The sequence below is a fragment of the Gymnogyps californianus genome, chromosome 7, assembly GCF_018139145.2.
Source record: "Gymnogyps californianus isolate 813 chromosome 7, ASM1813914v2, whole genome shotgun sequence".
Lineage (NCBI taxonomy): Eukaryota > Metazoa > Chordata > Aves > Accipitriformes > Cathartidae > Gymnogyps > Gymnogyps californianus.
The window spans coordinates 24936790-24956369 of record NC_059477.1 but is presented as its reverse complement, the minus strand read 5'-3'; the positions used below and the strand labels follow the sequence as shown (position 1 = coordinate 24956369).

The window sequence follows — 19580 nt, the reverse complement described above, 5'->3', positions numbered from 1 at the left end:
ATGGGATTAGCAAATGCTAATTTCAGCAATGTTAAATTTATATTTCCTACTTTATTACCTCTGGACAATCCCAAGTATTTGAATTTGCTTTGAAGTCACAAATAGCTAAGACTGAAAAATTCTGGATTCTCTTTAGCCATTGCACACAGATTCGACTATCTGTTACCCAAGTAAGCCAAGTAAAATAGTGATCACTAAAAAATAAAAGAAAAAAAGAAAGAAATGGTGGTTATTAAAGAACAGGAATATAGAAGCATTGCTACAAATTGTATCCCCGTACTGCTCTGTGGAAGACAACAGCAAAGCTTCCACTGTCTTACTGATTTTTTTTGTCCCTTGTAACAATGTATCATATGGACAGATAGAATCAAAATACAACATTTCTAGTTAGGTTCTGATCCATCTAGGAGATGAATATGGCACTCCACTGTTAGAAAACAACTCAGAGGTTCAAGCATTTAAAACAAATAGACAAAAACTTTTTAAAAAAGAGAAGACATGTTTGAGGGCACACTACCTGGATGCTATGACTGCAGGAACTGGCACCTCCTTAGGACCAAACGCTTCAGCGTTAATAGTGTCTACAATAAACACTTTAACAGTAGGATTTTTAGCCCCAGCCTTCAAAGAAAACGTATCAGGTTATTCAAATCAGGCTCTGAACAATTCAAATCGAGGAAAATTACAACACTTTCTGCAGGAAAGGAGATAGGTTACAAAATACGTATTCAGTTGAGTATAATAGGGCAAACATGGTCTTATAAGATCTCAGAGTGACACTACAGCAGTACTACGTTACTTAACTTTGCATCATTTCATATATAAAGAAGAAAACCTTTTAAACAGTCAAATTTAGTGCCTTTCTATACAGAAAATGTGCTTGATGGGAACCAGCGTTCTATTTGCAGCGTGGATCTTTGCAGCACACACTACACTTACTTTGGCATAAAACTCCAGGAGTACATTCACATGATTGCAAGTGCTCTTTGACATCCCAGCTGTGAAATAAAATGGTTTAGCTTAAACTGATTTCATGCTTGTTATTCATTGCATACATTATTAGTTTTTTAATTCTCTTCCATGTGTTGTCTAAACCATCCAGCTTTACTTTAGAAATGTAACCCAGCTAACAGGTGAGTATCTTCTTAAGATACATTAACACGATCACTTGCAATCATATGAACATGACAAAGAGTCAGGAGAGCTCTCTAATACATGCTGAAGAAATGCCAACCCAAAACCTTCTTGCCTTAGATCTGACACTTGAAAGTAGTTAAAATCCAAAGCCCCTTGAGATCAAAAAGCACTATGAAGTGTGCAAATAAACTGAAGCTGTCAGAGCCTTTATTTTTCAAAATAAAAAATGTCTCATAATTCATTTACTGTAATGAAAAATAACAACTGCATAGTTAAGACATCACAATAAGTAAACTGAATTGAAAAAAGCAAGGCTTGATCATGCAAGCATGCACTTTTGCACATGCTTTTTACTTACATGAGTAATTCCATTTATTTCACTGATATTATTAAAAGTCTACAGTTTTGAATGTACCTATACCTTTTCAGAACTTGGCCTAAGTTTGTTTTCTTTCATTAATTTAGGCCACAATGGATTTAACCACTGTAATACAACCATTTTTAAAGCACAGTTAATTTTATCATTGTCATAACTCATTTCTCAACAGAAATTAAGTCAAAAGAATGAGAAAACATACCTTCGGGTATGGGATAATTATTTTTCTAGGATACTGGTCCTCACCAAAATATGAATATTCAATAACTGGTATGTCAGAATCATTAAATTGTACGTATGCTAAATATTTTCCACTTGGAGACCACCACAGTGCATATTTTGTTGCTAGCATTTCCTCTGAGGAAAAAAAAAAAAATCATTCATAATAGTTTATCATTGTAATCTATCTATCTTCTAATCTATTTTAGCATTCTACTCTTAGCAATCTAGACATGTAAAGAGAGTTATACTAAATAAATAACACCAAACATATTACAATACATCTCAATGCTGAAAGGCCTTAAGAACTCTCAAAACAGGCACACAGATCCCATTTAACTCACTTGGGTTTTTGCTGTATGCATGCATTTATTTGTTTTATTTTTTTTGATGCGCTGAAGTGCCAAATTTTCACCAAAATTAAAACTTCCATTAAAGCTTAATTCCCAACCACTGCCTGTGCAGCAGAAGGAAGCCAAATTTGTAAAGTTCTAATATAGCTTCAGTAACAAAAGACTCAGGATTTTGGTTACACACTATGAATATAAAATGCAGCCATTGCATGGCAAATAAAATATGGAAACGAAGTAGTCCTTAGGGCTCTAAAAATAATGTATCATCACAGATATTTTGGAATGGATTGTGAGAACCAGGTAACCTAAACAAAGCATTTAACTTGTTAGTTGTTGCCCTTCAAGATTTACTTACCTTCATAGACCCAATCAGGAATCCCATTAAATATTTCATTCTGTTTTCCATCACTAGTTAGTTTAATTGGTGCCTCTCTTGGACTTTGTTTCAAATAGATATTATTCTGATACACATATACCTAAAGACAAGAAAGTATTTCTTATGAGTATAGGCACCAATAACAGGGGTTAGAGTAAGATCTTCTGCAGTCAATGCTCTTACATTATACCAACAAGAAGACATAATGAATACAAAACGGGAAATAAACTCTACACTAAAAGCCCCTGCAAATTCTGCAAGAGTGGCTACCTCAGTAAATAAATTACACATTACAGGCCAAATTCTATGTTCAACTATGTCAGAATAAATCCTGAACAACTCCTTTGATTTTAATAAACTTAAGAGGATTCTGTGGCTAGCTATGGTGTGGAAAATCATGAAAAAAAAAATCTGAAACTCATTCAAATTGCTGTTATTTTAAGAGACCCTCAGACAAAGTGTTTTCTGACTTTTCCTTCTGGTTCCACCAAAAGCAGAAGATAAAAACAAATACACAACGACTAAAAAGGAAATTATTGGACTTTTCTAAACCTGTCAAAAGGCCTAGGTGACGTGAGATGAGACAAAAAAAGGTTTTACTCTGTCTGGGCTGGTTTGTTCCTTTCTAATAAATAAGTTACCAAAAGAGAGTTCTTGCAAGTAATGCTTGCAGGCCTCGGGTATCTCTAAATTTCAATCAAATGAATGGACATGTGGTTAAGAAACCAGCACCAGAAACATCACTTTCTTAGAAAATCAGGCCTTTTGAAGCTATAAGCATTTGTTAACAACATCAGTGTAACATTTTAACTACTTTGTGCTTTAAATGAAAAACAAAGCAACTCCTAAAACTCTTAGGTACAAGGACTATTGTATAAAAACATCACAGACTGTTAGTACGAGGAAGATAGGAAACTATCTTCATTGTGTTCTGTCTTCAGAATTCTTGATAAAGAAAATAACAATATTTAATTTAATTGAGAGAACTAATACTCTTCTAGAACATGGAAAAATTTTCCTAATAAATTGTTCGTTCATATTCAGCCCACTCCCTGGGTATTTTCTGAAATTAGTATGATGTTTAAAATTTTTTTTCTTGCACAAATATTTTGTCAATACTGGATAAGTAGTTAAAAAACCACTAACTATTATTGGGCTGATGCTTTGGAACCAAGAATAAAAAAAGTTTATAAACTTGTTACTATATGCAATAGGTCTGTTATAATTACTGAGAAATACATGCTTGGCTATCAAGTAGCTATTAAAAAAAAAGAAAAGAACATTTTTTGTAATAAGAATCTGGCAGCCATTTCCTAGAGTAAAAATTTTAGAAAAGATTTTAAATACTGCATCTCTAAATCTCCATAGGAAACTCATGTGTTATACAGTGTCAAAGGAAAACACATTGGTTTTCAGGCCTTGAAACTATGTTTAATCCTATATAAAATTATGTTGGTCAATTCTTGATAAGAGACTGGCTAGCAAACTGAAACACATAATGTAGCTGAGAGCATGGATTCTTCTACTGAGACACAGACAAGTTAAATTTTAACAAGTTAAAACTGTTTTCTTTGTCATTCTTGCTCACAACCAAGGTTAATACACACAGGCCTGTCAAAGATATGGCCTAACAAAATAATAACCAAAGGCAAATAAATGTCTTCTAGCCACACAAAGCAAAACCATTCTAGCACTTTGTTATCTTTACTGACCAATTTGTGTCCAACGGGTGACCAGGATATATACTGAATTTTATGTGGAAGCTGATTTTCTGTTACAAAACCACTAAAAAAAGGAAAGAAGTTGAGATGGCTTTTTGCGAACAGTGCAAATGGATCATTATACTGTACATTCATATAAAATTCATGAAGGGCTATATTTTCTAACAGCTTATTGTTTCTTGAGCAATGCAAATTAAGGCAGGCAGTGAGACATGCAGTAATGTGATGGTGTGCGCCACTGCTGGTAAAGGCTTGCAGCTCAACCCTTTGAAAACATATTCAACAGCCTAAGAAGCTAGCCTTATCTCTTTCTAAATACTGCACAAGCATCTACAGTCATTTGCTCTATCTGCAGTCTGCATTACAGTCTCAGCAAGTTACTGGGAAATGTGAACTCAGGATATAGCACGCTGAGGCAAGCATAACAGCAGCAGTTACAACATTTCTTAAGGATCACGACCCACATGCAGTACCTCTCTACTCACATTAGCTTGCAGCAATCTTTTCCTGTCACCTTGAGCCAACAGTTTCCCAAGAATGGAGCAGCTCAGTGCAGCCCCTGTTGCTCAGAACTAAGAAGCATTTGGTCACGCTGCTACTTATGGCATAAAAAGGTGACTGGGGAGGCAGATGGCCTCCTTCGAATTTGGGTGGAAAGAGGAGTGGTTTGGGGAAGATCTTGGGAAAGAGACCAAATGCCATGGGAGAAGCTGTAAACTTTTGAGGAATCCAGGATGGACTGTTACAAGATCACTGGAGCACTAAACGACATGTGAGAGTTTTAGGAAAGCTAAAGATTAGATAAACCGTAAAAAGGATGAATTAGACAACAGAAGGGCATGGAGACATCAGGTGTGAGACTGAAGTGGACTCAAGCAGCCAAGATAGGGTGGGAGACAATTATGCAAAGAAGAAAAAAAGATGAGAATCTTGAGCAGTGAAAGTTTTAGGGCATGAAATATAAATCAATCCGGATACCTGGATAAGTAGATGAAAGAACTATACAATTTTCTTAGAGGCTATTTTTTTCAAGCAAACAAGTAACCTGATAGATTCAGGCAAAAGCAAAGCAGGGTGGTAGTCACATTACTATAGAGTTTTTCAGTGGAAATGCTTGCAAGCACATCACTACAGAATATTCACCATAGCTCTCTAAGAAATATCAGGCCTTACCCATACATGAGATCATAAATGTGGTATGATGCTGTATAAGAGTATCTCCACAGCTGCAAAAATTAAGCAAGAAAATAATATTATTAACTTGGAAAAAGATAATCTGATTAAAAATAGTCAGCTGCCTTTTCACAGCCTACCCCTTTCTCAAGAAAGTACCAAGAAACATTTATCTATGGCAACCACAATCAACAAAATACTAAATGAAACCAAACATTTCATTAAGTGATATATTAAAATAATTACCTTTGAATAATTGCTTTCCAGAGCTATGAAATATTTGTCTGATGACAACGCATAATTTGAAGCATTAACTTGTTTCTGAAAGATTACGAAGTAGATTAGATTCTAGTAAAAAAAACTTGAAATAAGGATTTGATGAGTCAGGTTTTAATCCGCTCACTTTTAAACGGGTACTTGAAATGCAACTGCATTTTGTTGCCTTTTTATTAATTGAAAAGGTACGTACCATTGTGCTGTTAGTCATGATGGTAGTTGGGTAGTTCATTTCAACATTGTAAAGAATAATATTATCTTCTGCAGACTGCTGAAGATATTCATTATCTTTATAAACAAGATAAAAGGGCTGTTACCTTACACAGAAGATACTATAGAACAGATCCATTTATCAAAGTATTCACACTCCTGTCAATGAATAGATTTTGAGCAAATATCTCTTGGCATCTACATAAAAAATGTTTTTCTTCTAATGATGCCAAGGTACAGAGTTATCAACAAAGTGTCTTCAGGGTTCTTAAGTACATTCTCAAGATTACACACTGCATGCAGAATCAGCTAGTTAACTTTATAATTAAATGCCAGATTTTATTCTCAGTAATGTCTGATCAAGAATACCAGGGACAAACCCATTAGAAGGTCAGTATCACAATGTAAATGTTTTAAAGAAAACATTCAAAATCTTTGCTTATAATTTCACCAGAACATTCTCATTTGTACAGATTCCGCAGATAACAGTGGTACCATGTAACTGACACTACATAAATGATACTGCCCTTACTCACACAGGTCCTACAAAGTCAGGGTGAGTGGCCTTCAATGAGAATGGCATTTAGCCCTACCTGTGCTCAAGACCTGAGCCATAGTTTGGTAGAGAATGAAGATCAGAATTTTAGTTTTACATCATTATTTTCACTGCTATAAACAGAGAGAAGGAATTACATACTTGGTGTAGCTAAAGAGAGAGGGACTTTAACAGCTTAAAAGCAGCCTGAAACATTGTATAAGGTGTTCATTTTTAGGAGATTAGATCACCCTTGGATCTTTTGAGCACACTTCGGCAATTTGTGTAACAGCATTTGTGGTGATCTCAGGCACCCCTTAGGAAGAGATACTCAATTTTAACTCCTTGCTTCAGAAGAAAAGTAGACATATGGAATGCTGTAGGCATGACTATCTATGGAATCTATGGCATGACTTGCGTGAGCTTTGTGACTGTTAAGAGGAAAGATAAGTCTAAGTGAGAAGGGTATAAAGAGGGAAGGAGAATATTAGGTTTAGATGATGTGCTGCCTACATACTTTAGACATTCAGACAAAATTCTAACAAATGGTGACCTAATTTTTAAATCATACAAGTGATGTCAACATACTTCAAATTGTTAATTGTAAAACTTGAACTGCTGCTAGCAATGTCCTGGAAGGCTTCAGTTCAGTTCTAAAATTGTGGGTTAAAACTAACTTGGTAAGACTCCATGTGAACGGGCACTATGTTTCTTGTCTCTAGTCAGAGAACAGTAATTGCTTGAGGCAGTGCATAGACAGGAGTGGTAGCAGTGTGTGTACTAGAATGTAATCCAATCTAGCTCAAGCCTTGTGGTGCTGCTGCAATTCAATGATAACAAGGCTAGTATTTCAGCCACACACAGACACATATATCAGCAGCAATTAACTTCATGTCTTTATCTTCTGCCTTAAGGAACTTGCTTAGAAACTCAACCTTATTTTCTATGCAATGCATTGGAACTCAGGAATTTCAGCAGTGTCAGCACTTCCTTAAATGAGATAAGAACAGCTGGGCTCATTGCAGAGCTAGGTGCTACTGAAAACAAAGAACAGGGCCTGTAAGACAGGCTACCTCAATTATTACAAATGGTAAGTGAAAAAGTGCTGTGACAAACACAAAAAAGGAGATTGCTTAAGAAATGAGTGACACATTGACGTATTTCCTTCACTTGCTGCAATGAATAGGACAGTAAAAGAAATAAAACACTGAAGGCCTCTGTAAAATTATAGTTTATACTTGACTCAAACATGTCTGTTGAAACATCAAATACCTGGAACTTCCAGAATGACTGACAGAATAGTAAATTTCAACCATAAGTTTTGACTAGCAGATTGTTTAATTTCATAGTTAGCATTCATTCACAGTAAAGCTGGAAAGAAAATACATTTCTGAGTCTGTGTAAACCAGTCTGGAAATACATATCAGAAAGGCTTATGTACGTTTGAGAAAAGGTTTTACTTACCTGACACCCAATATGGAAAAAATGTTTTATATTGGAAGTTTCCATTCAAATAATCCTCCAATGTAAGAGCTCTGGGACCATCATTTGTGTTGACAACTAAGAATAAGACAGAAAGTTTCTGTTAATGCAATGCTGTGAAGTGGGAAAAAAAAGAGAAAAAAAAGAAGTAATTACTAGTCCAGTATTTCCTATTTTCTATATTTAGCACCAGGGAACAGCGAGGATAGCATAATCCTGGAGGTATGCAGAGAGTAGGCACAGCAGAAAGGAAACTTCTCTGTTACTGTTCTGATAAGGTCCTTTAGCCTCTGAAGGACTCACCTTTAGGAATACAAAATTAGAAACTAGACAAACTGATTTATTTCACCCAGTCATTTATTCACTCATATTTACTTGTAGACCCTGTGAGTCCAAGAAAAGCCTTTTCCACACAAAAGATAAATCAAAGTTTTTTTTAAAGCATGGGTTTCATGAACTTGTGTGGTATGTAGAGACAACTATTTTAATAGGGACCTGCACATACTCAGCAGAGTCTCAAATAACAGGATGTGCATACAAACCCCTACTGCCAAATTTCATAAATGCCTCATCAATCAGTGTTAGAAGATGGATATAAGGCTTGCAAAATAATCACCACCCACATATATTTTTTAGTAGCCACATGAAAAAAATAGATGAAGGTATGCAGGTAAAAATAATGCTGAGAAGTAATGAATGAGTAAACCCAAACTTCAACTTTTTATTTAATGCTGCAAAAGAAAACTGGCAATGATTCTGGAGAGAAGACAGGACAGAAGACAGGTATTTGATTTCTAAGCAGATCAGATAGCTGCATAAAAATAATGCCCAAAATTGTGGCTAGTTTTGTGGCTCTTGTCTGACTGTGTTTCTTCCCAAAGCTAAACGTCTTAAGCTAGGATAGATTTTAAAAACAAAATTTAAGGACAATCCACTGGATGAGAAGAGGGTAATGCTGAAAATGCTGGCTTGCTAAGTGCAGGGAAATGAAAAATTCCATTATAAAAGTGTAAAAAAAGGCAAAAAAGAAAAGTATGCAGTTCACAAGAGAAAGTATGCAAAATATTTAATCCTCAAAAGACACAGGAACAGTTCTGACAAAGGCCAGTTTTTAAGGTTCAGTACCATAATAATGGCAGCTTTTAAGTCTAGGCATTCTGGATTCTGTGCTTTTCTCCTTTAAAATCAAGGGGACTTTTGCCATGGTCTTCAGAGGAGTGGGGATGTCACACTGCAGCCTAGTAGATCTCTGCCACTTCCCCTGTTTGTTCCTTCAGAGCTCTCAGATGACAGCCAGATAATCAAGATGACTCGTTGCCCTCAGGTTTCATATCATGCTCCATCACTTCCTCATTACAGCTGCCCTCTCTGTTAAGATCACACTAACTTCCTGGGAAATGTTTCTTCATATTCTCTTCTGTGCTACTTTGTAATGATAATACATGTTTTCTTCTGCTAAGTGACTATTACTTACTGTAGAATACACATGTCAGGTTGGCTGTTGACACTAGCCTTGTCTGCACTAATGCAGAAGAAAGCTGTCATGAGAAATAAAACTGAATGCCAATCCATAGGCAAAACCTATCAGTATAAACTCTGAGCTAGCAATATGTCCAGAAAATATCCCAAGAAGTTCAATAGAAGTTAATTCCTCTTGCTAATACCATGACTGTATATTAGAAATCTTTGATACGTTAATGATAAGCACAGAAGATGGCAAACTCTTAAAAAAATGCATAAAAAATAATTCTAAAGAAGAATTCACTTTTATTTATATTGACTGATTATTACTTACCACTAGCTTTCAGTTTAAATTCTCTAAGTGAATATGCCTATTAGCAAAAGAAATCCACTGTTAAGATCAATTTCCATGCTTGTGTGTATAGGAGGCTTAAATCTGCAGTCCTGTTTGATACCTTAATCTGGTAAAATTTCCTGGTTCCTTCTGTCAGCTTAAGAGGATTTTTTAATAAAAGACAAGCAATATCACAATGTCTCGTCTCTGGTCTAATTTTCCCAGCTCTAATTTAAACCTTCAGTCTATTAGCCATCTCACCCTTACATACTTAAAATTCTGTGATAATTTATTATGACTGCTAATGATTTTCAAAATGTGTCCACTCCTATCTGAATTTCTACCAGTGGACTGCAAAAAATCTGAACACAACTATTTCTTACTTGATTATTTATAATTTTGAATGCTTGCTTCTAGGCAACAGAAGATATCTTTAAATGCTTTAATTAAAAGCAGCATCTTTAATTGTTTCCTATAATTGTTGCCAATTCTTTCTTCTGTAACTAAAGACTGGTTCAATAACAGTATTTGAAATCTCTGCTCACAGAACAGACCCTAACATGAAAAGTACTTTACATGTCTGCAGCACTATATAGACATTGATTTGAATGGCTGTTGGTAGACTTGGTAAATTCTTTCGTTGTGTTTCATTTCTCTGTGAAATAACAAAGATGAAAAAAGATGCCCAGGGACAAAAAGCAAGCAAACAGCAGAACCAACCACAGAAATGAAAGCTTACCAAATTTCAGCTTTGCTTTTTTCCCTTCACCACACCACTGTCTCAGTTTTAATCCTTTGTGGTCCATTTGCATTCATTTACAGGGTGCAGTTCTGTATTTCTCTGTGCACTGAATTGGTTATTTTGCTTCACAGTGTAACTTGCTTTATATATTCCGTGATCATAATTACCTACTCATGCATTTGAGTGTATTTGATGTACATGTATAATTGTGGTGATAAAAGCCTGTAAGCATCTATTAATTGTCACTGACTTTATGCAGATACCTTCTCCTTTACTGTTCAGTTCACTGTTGTGAGAGCTTAATAAAACACAGAAAGCAGAACTTTCAATTACATTAAACTCAGATTAACTTTATGAACACCAATCCATCACTGTGAAATTCTGTTTGTATTATCAGGATTATTCCCTTTCAAAGACTGGATGTGGGTAGACCAACACAACCCTTGCTTTAGATTTCAAAGCCCTGTTGGCTTATTCCACAACATGGTCTAACATGCATCCATATAAATTATGTCTACTCCTGCCAAATTAAAGCACGCGTACATAATAATCAGAAAGTATTCTGGTTTCTGTATTTGTTATTTTTATATATGTAGTTGTATATATGTATTTTATAGGTATTTATATGTATTTAATATATATGTATTTTTATATGTATTTTATTTAGCATCCACTGCTACACAGCAAATAGATGACCTGCCAAAAGAAAACTGGTTAGCATGGTATTACATTCTGCTTCTGGACTAGAATGTCCACTCTCATCTCTGTGGGCTGATGCTGAACAGCTAAAGCACAAGCTCCTTCAACATGCGCAAGAAGACAGCCTTCCACTTGAGGAAACCACAGCCCAGTTCAGCATCAGAAATTAATTCCAACACTCCTGATCCTGCTCCAGAACTTCTGGTCACACTCAGCTCCACGTCAGCTGAATCTGCCTTTCCATACCTGCGTTACATTCAGTCATTTTTTGTGAGGTGTGCCACTGCTTTCTCAGTGAAGGTTACTTCAAAAACACCCTTTGGAACGAGAAGAAATGATGAAGTCTGAGCGAGTCATGTTCTGCAGTATGATCCAGCTCTTGTTACTGGTAGGAACAGAGCTGTGTATAGAAAGCTAGAGCATGCTAGAATGAGAATGGTTTAGTTTACTACTGACTCTAACATCTCTACTGCATAAGGGTCCAGGAAAGGAAAAAAGCCTCTCTCTAACTATACAATGAGAAAGAATCATAATCCCTTTCAGTTATTGAAAATTAAGTTTTCAGAAAATATATTTATAAAGAAAAGCTAGTATAAAAATTTACCTTAGATCATAGCCATCATACATTATTTCTAAGCATAGACTCGGAGAGGTAAGATTTTTGTGGTAACCCCTTTAAATTAGTCCTAAACCAGAGTATTTATTCTGCCACCAGCATGTGAATAAGCACAGAAAATTAATAGAGCCTGTTTTGGGTAAGCATTTCATGCTGATTTAAGAATCTAAGCAACAAGAGTTTCTTCAAAGCACTAGTCAGATTTGGAAAGAAAAGGCCCACCCAGCCCCACAGTCCCAGGAGTACTGTCGTAGACCACAGCTGCACAAGTATAGCAGACTGAACCCTGGTAAGGCAATATAAACTAATGGAGCGTATTGGTTTTTGAAAACTTATCTAGAAAGATTTTAGTATGAATTCCTACCAATTTTTATGCAGTCTAAAGTACCAAACAGAAGAGGTATGAATTAGTCTAATCCATCTTAATATTGGTTTTTATTACTCTGTTCTAATAAACTTATGATAGCTCCCCGCCACCAGCGTACAGATCACTGTAGCTAGGCTTACACTATTACTTAGATCTGAGCCTGAACTTATAGCTAAGACTGAACCACCAGATTTTGGTGGATGCACACTATCACAGTAATCTATTGATTTTCAATTACAAGAAACTTCACCCACAGCTGAGAGTTTATAATCTCTAATTGTCACTTGCCAATTTTGATAGATGGCCAAGAAGATGACAATTTTTCTTTAACTTTATTTCTGTTTTAAGTCAAATATCCAGGCACCTATTTCAGTTAGAAAGCAGTAACTAACAGCACAATCTCCAGCTGAATTCAGTGCCAGCAACTGAATTCCTGACTGGAAGCATTTTTCTTCCACTCCACAATGATGGAAGCCACTCTGTTTGACTTTGCATCGGAACACAGGGAGGCATTTATTGAATCAAAAAATGGATATGGCTGGGGTGTAGCAAAGAACACCACCAGTTCCTAAGAAGCTGGCTGCTCACCTCTTCCTGGCTGAGAAGTATGTCCTATGACCTAATCTGCAACATCAGAGAACCAGGGTCTTGGTCTCAGGCCTAGGCCAAGTGTACAATGGGAACAGAAACACTGACAGGCAGGATTCTGGATATTCATTAAAAATAGCAGAAGAAAAGATTAATCTGGAGCCTAAGCAATACATTCAGTTAACTGTAACTCTGCCTGTGGTTCCGCTATTGCTTTTCAACTGCAGACAGGTATTTTCTTTCTTGTTTATGCTGCAGAAGAACAGGGCTAGGTACACCAGTGTACAAGTGAAAAGAACATTTCTGAACTGTTTAGAGTTGGGTTATCATAGCTGGGTTATCATAGTTAGGTAAATCACACAGCACATTCCTAACTCAAAGAAATGTCAAAAAACTGTCACTGATTTCTTAGGCATAGATGCCATTCACTATATTGAGATTGCCCGCCTCGCTCTTCCGAGCTCCACAGAAATTGTGTAATAACTGCAACTAAGTATTTCCCCTTACTATCCTCTCCAAACAGAAAATTATTTTCCAGTATAACTTCTGAGAATTTTTCACATTTTTATACTCTTCCATGTGTAAACCAAAACCAGCTATCACATTTTGAGAAGTTTGAAGAACATGGAATTACTAGAAACTTAGCAGACAAAACCAGAACTAAATATGTCTTCCAGTTCTTTCTTAAGCAGACATTTAGTCAGTCTGTGTCTATACATTTCTCATATGCAATTAATTGTCTTTCTAGATTGCCACATCCTTTCAGTTAAGCAGTAGTAAAGGTGGAATGTGCAAAGAACATTCCATCTCTGTAGCTATTTCCTGTCTGTCTTCGACTTGCAAAATTTGTAACTGCAAAATTAATTTATATTTCTTCCATTTACAACTGATCAGTAGACTAATAAGGATTCAGAAAGGTTTTGGCATTTGAACAGATAACTGCAGCACTTGCAGTTCCACCTGAGAATAAGAAGCCATCATCAGGTGTGTTCAACATAATTGTGTGTTCAACATAATTGTGTATTCCACAATTGTCTAAAATGCTCCTTCAAAAGCATTCTGTAAAGTAAGATAAATTCTTTATCATCCTACTGGATCTAAATGTGATGTCTGATATGACTGGTTACCAAGTCGCTATTCCAAGAAACTATAGAGATGAAAACAGTTCTTCGTAATGGCTCAGGTAGTGAAGAAGCTCAGAATAAGACCAATGAGCTGGTATGTGATAACTTCAGAAGGGAATAATACATTCACTTCCTCCTACAGTACCTGCCATGATCTTTAGCAACTTCTTCAGGCTGCCAAACCAATCTTTGGTCTCCAGCCTCTTTGTTCCCTCACTGCTCTTTTTTATTTAAATCTCATAAAAATATTCTGCCCTGTCTTAACAGCCAGACTTGGTATGATTAAGTCTGACTCGATACCATACATTTATCTAGTAATGAAAGCTCAGATTTGACCATGCTTAAGCTAGCCAAAAAATCTGGCACCCCATCATTGACCGTAAAAGTCAAACCTATCACTCTGAGGTGGGATGTCTTTCCAGCACTGCCTCCCACCTTGATATAATCTATCCTCATATTCACACGCTGCCTAACAGAATCAACCCTAACTGCTCCAGAAACCTCCAACCCTTCTCTCGACGAAACAACCCATGATAACCATATTCCACAGAAATATCAAGTAGGAAAGAGATTTCACCTTTCACAAAACCTGCATATTAACTACAGGGCTTGTCTTAACTTTCACAAGACTTAAGCAGATAGCTGATTTTATAACACTTAGTTGTAAACGCAAAACTGATTTCTTCATCTCAGTCACCCTGCCAACACACGAACAAAGAATAATAATAGAAAAAAAAAATCCCTTTAAATAGATACTGTTAGTGGAATATAGGCTTTTTTTTTTTTTTTACTATTTTAATTATTTTAGAGGCATTCAATTAATCTGTTACAGTGAAAGGGCCATGTAAATACTTATATTGCCCTTACTACACCTCTCATAGAAAAAAAATTACCATCAAGTCAGTGCCACTCAGGCTCTACATTTCAAGCCACACTCACTTCAAACTTTACCAGAGGACTCAGCAGACCACACTGTGTTGATTTACCTACAGCTGGCATAATAATACTAGAGCAAACTATGCATCCCTATTTTATACAATGCTGACTTTAATTTTCAAATGCAATCTTAAATATGTTCACAAACAATTCATCATACCCTACCTACAACAAAATGTTTAACTTGTATTTGGCAAGAGAACGTCTGTAATTATTACACAACTATTTAAAACCAAATACAAGTTCACCAAGCTGAAGGAAATTACTAACAGTTTGTGAGAGTCTCCTAACCTCTAACACAAAAAATAACATAATATGAGGAGATCTGAGAATTATTTTTGCAGTCCTGTCCAAGAACATTATATATCATGCACAACAAAGTTAATTCAGGTGCTTTTCACTTCAAGGAGTTTCTTGTTTCAACATCTGCTGGCATTTCAATCCTACCTTCAGGATATTTCAGCTGTCAGTACATTTCTGTAAAGTGATAAAGCCATAACAATTCTTACAGGAAAATCCTAAAGATGATTTGACAAACTTTTGTGAACTTTAGAAGCCATAGTAGCTAAAGATACTCTGTTTTACACTACATTAGATTACAAATGCCTTACCTCTTGATGGAAGCAGTATAATACACATAAGTAATAAGGAAAGCAAAAGGCATATAACCACGCCAAATATGATTTTTAGCCGGGTCTGCAGGACAGAAACAAACAATAATTACATTTCTAATATTGCCTGAAGCACACTTCTATGGCTTGTAAATAATTAAATCCTCCCACTCTCTCTAACTGCTGTAATCCGTCCAAGCAGCAAGCAAAAATGTCCCTGCAGTACATTTGAAAAGACTTCCATTTCCTTTTTCTTTAAAACAAATACTTTCACATTAGAGTCTGGCCTTGTGCAATAGCCGACAGTTTAAAACAACAGATATAAATGTTACCAAAAGCTGAATTCAGCAGCATACAGACCTTCATTTTCCTGCCGTATTCTAAAAGAATGTAAATTCTCTCTTCTGGGTGTTGGTCAGTGGATCTAGGAGAGGAGTTTGAAAAGGCAGTGTCTGTTTTCACAGTTGGAGGCCAAACCTCTGGCAGACTTTTTTTTTCCTACATACTTTTGAAAACTGTGCCAAATTTCAAAGGGTTTCCATAAAATTAGAAACACGTTTTTGGGGAAGTTCTTGGACCAGAAATGGACAGTGGGTGGCTATAGGGGTGGTGATTATATACTTCCCATCAATGTGAGCTGTAACCAACATCTGCTTACACTAACTTCAGGGGTTTATGACTCAACAGTTACTTTTCAGAGAAAAACAGTACGTATCGAGTATCTACTGCGTATTTTGGCAATGCTCACATTCTCAGGACATAGTCATGACCTTATTTCTACTCTCTACAGAGAAATGAAAAGAAAATCCAATAGCTTTATTGTTTATATATAATTCTTGTATGTTTACTTTCTGAAATAATAAGTGATGGCATAAGAATGCAAAACAAGAAGCAGAAACAGATACCGTTTAATGTCTTCCACATGTGAGGAGAAAAGAGCTCTCTAAGAGAGCTTAGAGAAGTAAATATCTATAGGCCCAATGCAAATTCTGAAATAGTGCTTAAACCACCAATTGCACGTATTTTATTTAGCTCACTGAAAGGAGGTCAACTGAAAACAGGGAAAACTCTTGAGACCGCAGTGTCAAGTTACATAAGAGATGCCTCAGCAGAGAGAAGAAATGCTCGAAAAGGGAAGTAAAAGCATGCCGTGCTCATTAGACTGACTTTACCCAAATATTCTTACTACTGGTCTGCCTCAGCGCCGCTCTGGGGAGTGCTGGGGAAGGAGGGAACGCGCGGGCAGACCGCGCCCTGCTCATTCCCTTCAGGCGAGTCTCCACCCCAGCCATCGGCGCGGCCGCGGGAACGCGGCGGGGGGAAATAACGGCCGGAGGGGAACAGGCACGCTGCCCCCTAGCGGCCGCGCGCCCCGCAGCGGCGCAATCCGGGCTGAAAAGAGACAGAAACGCTTAAAGGAGGGAACCTTTTCTGGGCTGGCAGCGCCGTTTAGCCTGCCCCTGCACCGCCCGGTATCCCGCAGGTACCCGGGTCACTCAGGAGCGCTCTGCCCTGTCGCCTCCTTTCTTCACTGCTTGTTGCTCTTTCCCAGCACCCCCCGCGGTTTCAGGCTTGCCACCATTGCTTGGTGAGGTTGCATGCTCTTTAGTGCATCTCCACACAGCCTGCAACGCACAACTGCTTATTAGCAATGTCCAGGTCTCAGAAGGATTATCTCAAAAAGGAAATCCTTCCAGTGCTCCTACCACAGAGCCAGTAATCATTCTTTCAGATGATTAACCTGAGCGTGAGACTGGGCCAGGCATTTCAGATGTGTTATTAGGCAAAAAAAAAAAAAAAAAAAGAAAAAGAAAAAGGCTGTCTCGCACCCCTTATAGTATTCATCCAGACAGCATGCTGGGAGGAAACACCAGCCAAGGACCTGTGCAGTGTGCTGTGCCCCGCAGCCATGGGTTCAGGCTCTGTGTTATGTACAGAAAGGCACCAGGGATGGAAGCAGCTGAACTGAGCTACAAAACAAAGCCTATCATGCACTTACTGCCTGTAGCTTCCCAGCCATTTCTGCCGGTGGCCATGCCAGAGGAGACGGCAGTGCCTGGCGGTGGGCCTTCCTCTGCTTGGCCTCCACAGCCTGCTCTGGGTGGCCAGGCCCAGCCGCAGCCCCAGGCCCGGCTCAGCTTCCTTCTTGCTGCCGCCTCAGCCCATGTGGTAAATGTCAACTGCCAAAGGCGGCGCAAACTGACAGAATATTCAGTAGGTTTGACATGAAACTTACAGACCGGTGACTGGAAGTTGCAGGTTGGACTTAGGCGTTGATTTTGCATGAGTCTGCTGAATCACCTCATATTTCTTCCTGCACCAGTCTTGTATTTCTCTCCTGTGCTTAACACCAAAAAGGGAAAAATAAGAGGGTGAGGAAAGGAGTCCAGAATGGTGGTGCCTCTGTGTGGAAGTCAGGCACAGGGACTATGATTTTTCAGAGGAGGTTAACAAGGGCCGAGTACCCAAATCTTACTGAAATTCAGTAGTAGCTAGATGCATCACCCCCTCTGGCTTCTTGGAAAATTGAAAATGTAGTAGATGAGATAGGTTTCCTGTCACACCAAACTGTCCAGCAGAGCTTGGGCTAATGTTTTACAGAGAAAAACACCTCAATATATGACCACCAAAGGTAGTCAAGTTACCACCTCAGCCTAACAGTATGGGCTGGAATTTGAACCCTAACCATTACACCATTGGTGAGGCAGCAGCTGATCTGGGCAGTGTTTTGGCAACATTCCTTACATTAGTCTTGGTGGGGGGATTTTTGAAAAGAGATTCAAATTAATGGTCTGGAAAAAAACAGTGATATGAAACATGCCTTATTTTCCCATAAACTCAGTTCCCCTCTCTCCCCAGTTGTTGTCACAACAGTGAAGTACAAGTTATAAAAGATAAAGTTTCTGAATAAGATCCATGCTGTTGACATAAGCCATGCAGGAAAAAAGGCCTGAGAAGGCTAAAATACATTGTTCCTGATACACTGTATATGAAGGGCAGAACTGAGCTCAAAAACAATAGTGTTTCCTAACACGATAAAACCACAACTACTCAAAATTTCCAAAACAGAAAAGGATTGTGACAAAAGAATTTTTTCCCCATGTAACTCATGCTTCTTACTCATATTTCCAAACTGTTACTTATTTCCTAGCATTCTGTGGTTAATGCCATATATATTTTCAATAACACAGTTCAGAGAAATCCATTTTTTTCCTACCAACATTGGTTACTTCTGACAACCAGAACATCACAAAATTGCAAATGCAGGTTTTGATCAGGCTAGTTTTCATTTCCAAATATCCAGCTTCTTCTAATGAATGCATATTTAGAGAATGTCTCAAAGGAAATGATTCAAACTCACATGATCTAAAAGGCTTTGTAAAATGACTATGTGCTGCATACTATGTATTTTTCTAATTTGGAAGTCTTAATTATTTAGGCATGTGCTGTAGTAAGATTCACAAAGGTTGCAGCATTAGAAGCAAAACAGAACTTACCTGGCAAAGAATGACCTTTACAAGCTTTGTAGATCCATTGCTACTAACACCTGAACTCCCTTCTCTGGCCTCTTTATACTAGTACCAGTGAAGAAGCAAACAGCAATTCTTTCAACAGCCAAAGCTCTTCCTAACTTCTGCAACATCAGAACCCCATAATGTAAGATAGAAATAAAAGTGTAAAGAAGCTAGAAAGAGGGCGAATCAGTTGGAGAAATGGAGAAATTATGGAACAGAAAACATATTTAGTTTGTACAGCAACTATCCAACCAGTTATGCAACTACTCTAAGGTTACTATTTACATTTCCCAGATGAGGAAATGCAGATTTAGAGATGCAGGTTGTGCATGACATCAGACCAAAAGTAGATAGAATAATGAAAATGCAACTAAAGCTGAACCAGTTCTTAAGTAGCCACACACATAGCTAGACAAATCCCCAGTGACTAATAGTTTTTCTTCTTTCCACATTTGTGAACAAATAAAAGCTCTAAGTAGAAAATACAATCAGGATTTGTCACACTCCCTGGAGGACTTTGGGTCCATAAAGGCAATAAATGCAGAAGTAACTAGCAGATAAAATATGGCAATTTAGCTTGTTTTTTACAACTTCACACTTCCTGGATGAACAATATAGGCACGTTTTACAACCCCATTCAGAGACAATAACTTGAAGTGGAAATTCCTTATCCTACACGCCAGCAGGATTCATTTGAGGTTCATTATGCATTATGCTGAAGTGAGACTG

The 19580-nt window shown here is 37.4% G+C and overlaps 1 protein-coding gene across 2 annotated transcripts in view; it reads right to left on the bottom strand.

Moving 5' to 3' along the window:
• Positions 1 to 15766, bottom strand: part of FAP (fibroblast activation protein alpha) — a 42520-nt gene extending 26754 nt beyond the window's left edge. For both annotated transcript variants that reach the window (XM_050900250.1, XM_050900251.1), the window contains exons 1-11: positions 15697 to 15766; positions 15337 to 15421; positions 7841 to 7936; positions 5825 to 5919; positions 5602 to 5676; positions 5356 to 5408; positions 4174 to 4246; positions 2441 to 2561; positions 1716 to 1870; positions 518 to 621; positions 59 to 194 (exon numbers count right to left, since the gene is read on the bottom strand). In XM_050900250.1, coding sequence (XP_050756207.1) covers positions 59 to 194; positions 518 to 621; positions 1716 to 1870; positions 2441 to 2561; positions 4174 to 4246; positions 5356 to 5408; positions 5602 to 5676; positions 5825 to 5919; positions 7841 to 7936; positions 15337 to 15421; positions 15697 to 15702 — 999 coding nt within the window. In that variant the 5' untranslated portion in view covers positions 15703 to 15766. The remainder of the gene's footprint in view (positions 1 to 58; positions 195 to 517; positions 622 to 1715; positions 1871 to 2440; positions 2562 to 4173; positions 4247 to 5355; positions 5409 to 5601; positions 5677 to 5824; positions 5920 to 7840; positions 7937 to 15336; positions 15422 to 15696) is intronic.
• Positions 15767 to 19580: the final 3814 nt, after the last annotated feature.